This window comes from Myotis davidii, unplaced genomic scaffold (assembly GCF_000327345.1).
Source record: "Myotis davidii unplaced genomic scaffold, ASM32734v1 scaffold1493, whole genome shotgun sequence".
Taxonomy (NCBI): domain Eukaryota; kingdom Metazoa; phylum Chordata; class Mammalia; order Chiroptera; family Vespertilionidae; genus Myotis; species Myotis davidii.
The window spans coordinates 21,828-31,854 of NW_006284834.1; the positions used below are offsets into that span (position 1 = coordinate 21,828).

At 39.4% G+C, this 10,027-nt stretch overlaps 1 protein-coding gene across 1 annotated transcript in view; it reads right to left on the bottom strand.

Moving 5' to 3' along the window:
* Nucleotides 1–10,027, bottom strand: part of ATRX (alpha thalassemia/mental retardation syndrome X-linked) — a gene marked incomplete at its 3' end in the record, with an annotated part of 143,993 nt that overhangs the window by 14,478 nt on the left and 119,488 nt on the right. Inside the window, exons 12-13 of the mRNA XM_015557685.1 lie at nucleotides 7,274–7,407; nucleotides 6,653–6,829 (exon numbers count right to left, since the gene is read on the bottom strand). Coding sequence (XP_015413171.1) covers nucleotides 6,653–6,829; nucleotides 7,274–7,407 — 311 coding nt within the window. The remainder of the gene's footprint in view (nucleotides 1–6,652; nucleotides 6,830–7,273; nucleotides 7,408–10,027) is intronic.

The following is a 10,027-nucleotide window of genomic DNA, read 5'->3' on the forward strand; positions in this document are numbered from 1 at the left end:
GGCCCTGCTCTGTGCGTGACAGGGGGCAGCACCCCAACCCTCTGATTGGACCTGCTCTGTGCGTGACAGTGTACGGAGCCCCAACCCCCCTGATGGGCCCTGCTCTGTGCGTGACAGGTGGCAGCACCCCAACCCCCTGATTGGCCCTGCTCTGTGCGTGACAGGGGGTTTCGCCACAACCTCCCCATCGACCCTGTCTTGAGTGTGACAGGGGGCGGCGCCCCAACCCCCCAATCAGCCCTACCCTGAGCGTGACTGGGGGTGGTATCGCAACCTCCCAATCCGCCCTGCTCTGTGCATGACAGGGGGCGGCGCCCCAACTCCCCAATCGGCCCTGCTCTGAGCCCGACCAGGGGCTGCACCTAGGGATTGGGCCTACCCTCTGCCACCCGGGAGTGGGCCTAAGCCAGCAGGTCATTATCTCCCGAGGGGTCCCAGACTGTGAGAGGGCACAAGTGGGGCTGAGGGACACCGCCCCCCCCCCCGTGCCAGTGCACAAATTTTTGTGCACCGGGCTTCTAGTATTTAATAAATGAGTTTGGCAGAGTAGCAGGGTACAAAAATAACATCCAGAAATTGATGGCATTTATACATACCAATAATGACTCTCAGAAAGAAAAACTAAACAAACAATCCCACTTACCATTCAACAAAAAAAAATTTAATATGCTTAGGAATAAGCTTAACCAAGTAGGTAAAAGACTTGTACTCAGCAAACTACAGGATGTTGAAAAAAGAGATAGAGGAAGATATAAACATATGGAAGAATATATCATTTTCACGGATTGGTAGAATTAACATCATTAAAATGTCCATATTACCCAAAGCAATGTATAGATTCAATTCAATCCCTTTTAAATTACCAATGACATATTTCACAGATCTAAAACAAATACTCCTAAAATTTATATGGAACCAAGAAAGACCCCAAAAAGCCACAGCAATCTTGAGAAAGAAGAACAAACATGGAAGGATTACAATACCAGATATCAAGTCATACTACATAGCCACTGTAATTAAAACAGCCTGCTACTGACACAGAACAGACATATAGATGAATGGACCAGAACAGATTCCAGAAATCAACCCAAGCTATTACGATCAATAAATATTTGACAGCCCTGACTGGTTTGGCTCAGTAGATAGAGCATCGGCCTGCAGACTGAAGGGTCCAGGGTTCAATTCTGGTCAAGGGCATGTGCCTGGGTTGTGGGCACATCCCCAGAGGGGGGCGTGCAAGAGGCAGCTGAATCGATGTTTCTCTCTCATTGATGTTTCTAACTCTGTATCCCTCTCCCTTCCTCTCTGTAAAGAATCAATAAAATATATTAAAAAAAATATTTGACAAAGAAGGCAAGAGCATACAAGGGAGTCAAGACAGTCTCTTCAATAAATAGTGTTGGGAAAATTGGACAGATACATACAAAAAAATGAAACTAGACCACGAATTTACACCATACACAAGTGTAAACTCAAAATGCATAAAAAGACTTAAATGTAAGTCGTGAAAACACAAAAATCGTATAAGAAACCATAGGTGACAAAATCTTAGACATCTCTTATAGCAATATGTTTACCAACACATCTCCTAGGACAATGGAAACTAAGGAGAAAATAAACAAACAGGACTACATTAAAAAAAAACAAAGCTTCTACAAAGCAAAAAACAAACAAACAAAAAAAACCCCAACAAAATGAAAAGGGAGCCCACTGTATGGGAGAACATATTTGCCAATAATATATCTGATACAGGATCAATATCCAAAATATATAGGGAACTCATACAATTTAACAAAAGGAAGACAAACAATACAATTAACAAATTGGCAAAAGACCTAAATAGACACTTCTCCAAAAAGGGCATACAGATGACTAAGAGACATGAGAAAAAATGCTCACTGATCATCAGATTGATGCAAATTAAAATGACAATGAGGTATCACCTCACACCAGTCAGAATGGATACCATCAACAAATCACCAAATGACAAGTGCTGGTGAGGATATGGAGAAAAGGGAACCCTAATACCTGCTGGTGGGAATGCAGACTGGTGCAGCCACTGTGAAAAACAGTATGGAGTTTCCTCAAAAAATTAAATATAGAACTGCCACTTGACCCACTGATCCCACTTCTAAGAATATAGCCTAAGAAACCTAAAACACCAATCAGAAAGAATGTATGCACCCCTATGTTCATAGCAGCACAATTTACAATATCTAAGATCTGGATACAGCCCAAGTGCCCATCAGTAGATGAGTGGATAAATAAGGTGTGGTACATTTATACCATGGAATATTATACAGTAGTAAAAAAGAAGGCTCCCTTACCCTCAGAAACAGCATGTAGGGACCTGGAGAGTGTTATGCTAAGTGAAATAAGCCAGTCAGAGAAAGACAAGTATCACATTATCTCACTCATATGTGGAGTCTAATCAACAAAATAAACTGATGAACAAAATAGGTCCAGATACATAGAAGCATGCAACAGACTGTGGAATCTCAGAGGGAAGAAAGAGGTGGATGGGAGGGGAAAGAGATCAACCACAGAACTTGCATACATATATGCATAATCCATGGACACAGACAATAGAATGGTGAAGGCCTGGGGCAAGAGATGGAGGTGGGTTAGAAGAGGTCAATGTGGCGGGGGGCGGGGGGGGGGTATATGCAATACTTTCAACAATAAAGATTAAAACCAATTTTTTTTAAAAAAGCAAAAATCTCGGTGGTTGCCAGGGCTGGGGGAGGGATGAACAGGTGGAGCACAGGGCATCTTAGGGAAGTGAAATTGTTCTGTATGATTATTAACAGGGCACACATGTCATTATGTATTTGTCAAAACCCAGAGAATATAGGACCCAAAATGTGAATTCTTATGTAAACTATGGAGTTCAGTTAAAAACAATGTATTGATAAAAAAAAAAAAAAAACAATGACATAAGGACTCTGAAAAGAAAACAATAGCAGACAGATTGGGGACAAATCAAAACTTGATAGCAGCACTATTTACAATAGCTAAGCTCTGGAACCAGAGCAAGTGACCGTCAATAAGTGAGTGGACAAAAAAGTTGTGGTGCATTAACACAATGGAATACTATGGAGCTATACAAAAGAGGGTTCTCTTACCCTTTGAGACAGCATAGAGGAACCTGGAGAATGTTATGCTAAGCGAAATAAGCCAGTCAGGGAAAGACAAGTATCATATGATCTCACTTATATGTGGAATATAATGAACAAAATAAACTGACAAACAAAACTGATCCAGAGACATGGAAGCATGCAAAAGACTGAGGATCCTCAGAGGGAAGGGTGGGGGGAGAGATCAACCAAAGAGCTTATATGGCATAAAGGCATAACCCATGGACACAGACAGTAGTGGGGGCAAAGACAAGGGACCGGAGTGGGGAGAAGAGGGGGTTAATGGGAAAAGAGGGGGATAACTGTAATACTTTAAATAGTAAAGATAAAATTAGGGGGGGGGAATCTTGAAAAAATGACCCTGGTCAGGTAGCTCAGTTGGTTGGAACGTCGTTTCATAGACCAAAAGGTTGCAAGTTAGATTCCCTGTCAGGGAGCATACCAAGATTGTGGCTTCAGTCCCCAGTATGGCCACGTGCAGGAGGCAACCGACAGATGTAAATGTTTCTCTTCCTCTCTCTCTAAAAATCAATAAAAACGTATCCTCAGGTGACGATTAAAAAAACAAACAAAACTTAAATAATGATCCCTATAAAACTTTCGGTTTGGCAGGTAGCTGTTGAGTGTCATTTCCCACCCCCCTCCTTTCTTTCCTGTATTTGAGACAGGAAGGCAGGCTGAATTGCAAAACTACACAGAAAACTCCATTTCCAGCCTTAGCCAGTTTGGCTCAGTGGACAGAGCGTCAGCCTGTGGACTGAAGGGAACCAGGTTCAACTCTGGTCAAGGGCACATGCCCAGGTTGTGGGCCTGATCCCCAGTGTGTGGTGCACAGGAGGCAACCAATCAAAGATTCTCTCTCATCATTGATGATTCTCTCTCTCTCTCCCTCTCCCTTCCTCTCTGAAATCAATAAAAATAAATTTTTTAAAAAAAGAAAATAAAACCCATTTCTGGGAGAACAACATTTCTAGCCACAACACTGGGGAAAAAAGCTGGTCTCTACATATCACAAGAATATAAGGGGAATCCCTGATTTAGTTTTCACACCAAAATTTTCTTTTTCTGCCCTAAAATTGCCACTATGACACAGACACCTAAACCCCCAGAAGAATTCTCATCTTTTTGGCTTCAGGAAGCCAAGCAGGGACTATACAAAATGAGTCTGGAATATCATTTAGTGCCAGAAAATAAAGCAGTGCTCAGAAAATGAAGGAGGCATATTAAAATGACACATGATCCAATTTAAAGGAGATCCCATGAGCCAAACATGGAACAATTTGAGCAACACAGTGAACAATTGGATTATAACTCATAGAATAAAATAAATATCTTAAGTCCCTATTAATGTTAAGTAATGGGATAAAAATAATGGGGTAAAACAGACAGCTTTTCCTTAAAATTACTAAAGGTAGAAGCAACGAAAGAAATAGAAAATCACCAAAAGACAAAACACCACTGTAATAATTGCTCCAGGCAAGAAGGATGCTAAAATTAGTGAGCTTAAGTATGATGAGAAACAGATTTGCCTAGTCTCAAAGTATTTCCCCATAAGATATTCATTAAATATGAATAGGAAATATTTTCAGTGGAAAAACCAAGCAGACACCAATTTAACCACATTATAAAGGTTAACAATACCAGTAATAAGACATCCTATCATCATATACCCTTGGTATGATACAATGAGAAGGATTCAATATCATTTTTGTGGTATTCTTGTCAGAATGTATAATAACCTCAATCTAATGAAAAAATATTGAAGTACAAAAAGGACATTCATTAATGGGGAAAGATCTATATTTTATTTCAGAGGTCAGAAAACAATTTATGTGAAAAGTCTGATGGTAAATATTTTCAACATTTTGGCTATATATTCTCTTTTGCAACGACTCATCTTTAATCAACTTTGAAAGCAGTAACTGAATAAGTATGACTGTATAGCAATATACCTTTATTTATTAAAAAAACAGGCAGAAGGTCGGATTTAGCCTACTGGTATAATTTGCCAATACTTGGTTCACTTAATAGTATTGTATCAATCAATGCTAATTTCCTAGCTTTGATTATTATACTATGTAATAAGGTGTTAGAGAAGCTCAGTCAATGGTATGAAGGAACTCTGTACCATTTTTTGCAACAATTCTGTAAATCTAAAAGTATTAAAAAATAAAAAATGTTTAGATTTACCATGAGCTGAGATCAAAATCAAAGGTCTAGTCTATCTTTAAAAAAATGGCCCTAGCTGATTTGGCTCAGTGGGTAGAGCATAGGTCCTGAGGACTGAAGGGTCCCAGGTTCGATTCTGATCAAGGGCAAATGCCCAGGTTGTGGGCTCGATCCCCAGTTGTGGGGCCATGCAGGAGGCAGCAAATGAATGATTCTCTCTCATCATTGATGTTTCTATCTCTCTCTTTTTCTGCCTCCCTCTATGAAATCAATAAAAATATATTTATAAAAAGAAAACTCCTCATGGAGAGATATTTAAAAAAAAACACATGAGAAAACATCCTATATAATAAAAGGGTAATATGCAAATTGACCCTAACAACAGAATAAGCACTCGACCAGTCACTATGAGGCGCACTGACCACCTCGGTCCCTTTTCCCGGCCCACAGGCTCCGATCACCCGATGGCAAATGAGGAACTGGGAGAGGGTGGTGGGGGACGTGAGTGGCGCCAGGCCAAGGACCCTGCCCCACCAGTCACCCCACACACAGAGGGCAACCTGCAGCAGGTGGCAGGGCTGGCGAGCAGGCAGGAACAGCTGACCCCTCAGTCCCTTCCTCTGGCCTTCAGGCTCCGATCTCTCAATGGCAAATGGAGAGCCAGGGGTTGATGGTGGCAGGGGGTGGGGCCAGCTGCAGGCAGCTGGAGAAGATGGCCCTGATCGCAGGCCAGGCCTAGGAACCTTACCTGCTCACGAATTTCATGCACTAGGCCTCTAGTAAATATTATAAAGAATTGCTATTGGAAGAGAGGGGAATGAGTTATTCATGTGATGATAGTTCTGAAGACAGATGTTAATGGTTGCACAACAATGTGACTATACTTAATGCCATTGAATTGTACACTTAACATGATTTAAATTTTGTTATGGATATTTTACTGCAAGAAAAAATAGAAAAGCGTTGATACATTTATACCATAGAATAGTATACAGCCGTAAAAAAAGAAGGATCTGTTACCCTTTGAGACAACATGGAGAGACCTGGAGAGTGTTATGCTAGGTCAAATAAGCCAGTCAGATAAAGACAAGCTGTGGGAGCACCGCTCATCCAGGTCAGCCGAGCAGCTGTGAACCCACCCTTTGAACAGCTGCTCCCGCTGTGGGAATGCACTGACCACCAAGGGCAGTTCCTATGTTGAGCGTCTGCCCCGTTGGTCATTGTTCATCATAGCGACTGGTCAAGCGGTCATTCTGGTCATTCCCGTTTGGTCACTGGGCTTTTATTATATAGGATTATGTTGTAAAACCAGTATATTACTTACATTCAAAATTAAAATGTCTTACCCTTCCTTCTATTCCTGCCTTTGGCTTCTTTGTGCTCTTTAGGCTTCATCTTTTTTTCTTCTCCAGAGTCTCCATCACTCACAGTCAGTTTGTGCCTCAAAAGCCTATGTCTATATCTTGGCTTCTTAGATTCTTCAGAATCTGAATCTGATTCAGAATTGACTTGATTTTTTGCTTTTAAATGGAGAAAATAAATCAGTAAAACCTTCAGCCTTTTTTCCTTTAAAATGTTTTGTAAAATTATTTTGTTTGTTGACAATGATCATGATTTAAGGAAAAGCTCAAAGTTTTATATTTACCTGGGTGTCATCGGTGAGACCAGGCAATCGCATACATCAGACCTAACCTATTACTATTATTAAATATTGATGAAATATTTGTAGACTTTTTAAAGGTGAAAATTACCTTGTTTTAAAATCATGTTTATTAGCAGTAACTTAGAAAACATGCACAATTATCATCAGATACTCAAAAGAAGTAAAGGTAGTAAAGTTTTAAACATTTTAATAAACTTTAAATGTATGTATTAAGGAATGTCATGCATGGTCAGATAGTCTTCAAAGGCTGACCTGGTCTAACAATCAAATTATGAAATCCTATACATTAATTTGGGGAGCTCACCCTCATCTCCTGGATTTACTTCATTTTGTTTTCCAGTTCTTTTTTTCCCTTCTTCTGGTTCATCATCTGAAGATCCATCCTCCTCAGAGGAAAGATTGGCTTTAATTTCTTCTAAAAGCATCTTCTTGGCAATTCTTGAGAATAAAAACACAATAAATAAAAACTATATTGGTGGTGAAGTGTAACAAATTAAAAACAAAAAATTACCTCTTTCAAAAGAGACAAATGTGTTAATACATTTTATAGTATGAGTAAGAAATCATCAAAACATTGTTTTCACCTAACAACCAAAACTTTTGAAAATGCTCTTAGAACTTATATTTTCCCAATTCTGTGTAATTCTGCAATATATTGAAAAGTCTGACGGATATTTCTACTATTTTAACCAATTTCAACTTCATATTGATAACCTTCCACTCCTATACTTGCTCTGCTGCCGTGAACCAGTAACTACCATATCAGACATGCCCACAATAGTGAATTTACTTATTCAGACAAATGGCATTCCAAGACAAAACTCGACATGAGATGATTTATTCAGTAGCAAAATATATTCTTAGAAAATCAATCTGTAATATATTACTTCATTATAAAACAGTGCCTCAAACTGAGGAATAATATTTTTAACCCTTTACTTCATAAATTGTTAACCAAATGAAAGCATCAACTACATATTAAGTATTGAAGCAATCAGAAAGCCCTGATAATACTCAAACTAAGGCAGAGAAGGAACATCAGTGCTATTAATTACACACACAGTAAAAGAACACAAGTTATCATAACTGAGTTTCATTTTCCAAAAAAATAGTGCTATAGCTGTACTCATACCAAAATTTCTCAAGATACTAGAAGAACTTGCTAGCCCAGCCAGCATGGCTCAGTGGTTGAGCATTGACCTATGAACCAGGAGGTCACAGTTTGATTCCCAGTCAGGGCACATGTCTGGGTTATGGGCTCGATCCCCAGAGGGGTTTGTACAGAAGGCAGCCTATCAATGATTCTCTCATCACTGATGTTTCTATCTCTCTCTCCCTCTCCCTTTCCCTCTATGAAATCAATAAAAACATTAAAAAAAGAACAACTTGCTAATGGAAACTCTAATACTAAAAACATAAAAAAGTACTTCTTTAACACTACATTCTGTTAAAATAAAATATATTCCTAATAAATTTCCATGGTTACACTAAAGAAAAACATCTTTATTTTTTTAATATTTTTTATTTTTTTTACATATTTTACTGATTTTTTACAGAGAGGAAGGGAAAGGGATACAGAGTTAGAAACATCGATAAGAGAGGAATATCAATCAGCTGCCTCCTGCACAATCCCCTACTGGGGATGTGCCTACAACTAAGGTACATGCCCTTGACCAGAATTGAACCTGGGACCCTTCAGTTCGCAGGCCAAAGCTCTATCCACTGAGCCAGACCAGTCAGGACAGGAAAACATCTTTAAGTATAAAAGGAATCATGTAGCTTTTGTGCTAGACGAGCTGTTTTGCACTTAGATGTGCTTTCAAAATAAATTCATAAATCACAGTAGCAAAGAAATACCTATAGAAAGGTTCAAAAGGATGGTGGCACGATTCTGTTTTCCATGAACTTTTATAGAATAAAGTTCTACTCTGCTATCCAATGCTCTTGCTCATTCAAAAACTTGCAGCTGGAATTGCAGGACTTTTGTTATTTTTGGTTTTGAAATTCTTCTTTATATTTCTTAACATGCACTAACTTTTCAATCAACAATTCATTAATGGTAGGAGATGCTAATGCATGTTAATATCTTAATGTTTTATCAAAGGTAGAATTGCACCCAGGCCAGTTCTTCTCAGGGGTTAGAGTGTAAGTCCACAAAATGAAGGGTCACAAGTTCAATTCCTGGTTCGGGTCAGGTATCTTGGTTGCAGGCTTGATCCCTGGTCCTGGTCTGGGGTGCATGTGAGAGGCAACCAGTTGATGTGTCTCTCTCACATTAATGTTTCTCTGTGTCCCTCCCCCTCCATTCCACTCTCTCTAAAAAAAATTAATGAAAAAAAGATCCTCGGGTGAGGATTAACAAAAACCAAAAAAGGAAGAATTGCGATTTATATTAAAAGACATATAGTAAAGACACCTAAAAAAAGTGAAGCAAACTAAGCAATTACTTACTCAAATGCTTATTATATGCCCTTTGGCGCCCCCTTCCTTAACAGAGGAGTCAAAAATATTAAAACACAGAGTTACCATGTGCTAAAAAGAAGCCATAGATGATGACTTTGCATTTCTGAGGTTTTCTGCCCTGATTTGCACTTTAATAAAGTGATTAGATCATTCCCCTTTAAATCATACAGGAGTTGAGTTATAAAATGTTGCTCATAACCTTCTAGATCACTGGTTCTGAACCTTGGCTGCACATTAGAATCACCTGGGAATCTTTTAAAAATCCTGATTTCTGGGCCTCATCCTCCAGAAATTCTGTTTCTTTGTTATGGGGTTGGGCCACAACATTAGTAACAAAGAAACAGAATTTCTGGAGGATGAAGCCCAGAAATCAGGATTTTAAAAAGATTCCCAGGTGATTCTAATGGCAGCCAAGGTTGAGAACCACTGCTCTAGGCGGAGAGAGTGCGGTTCCAGTTTGTAGACATGAGAATATTTTCCCCGTCCCTTGGAGCCCCTGGCTCCCCGAGACCCGTAGTCACAGAGCAACAGGCTCCTGTACCCCTTGTATGGTTGTGTTTTCTGTGAGTTTGTTTTTCTTTTGTGTTGTTATTGG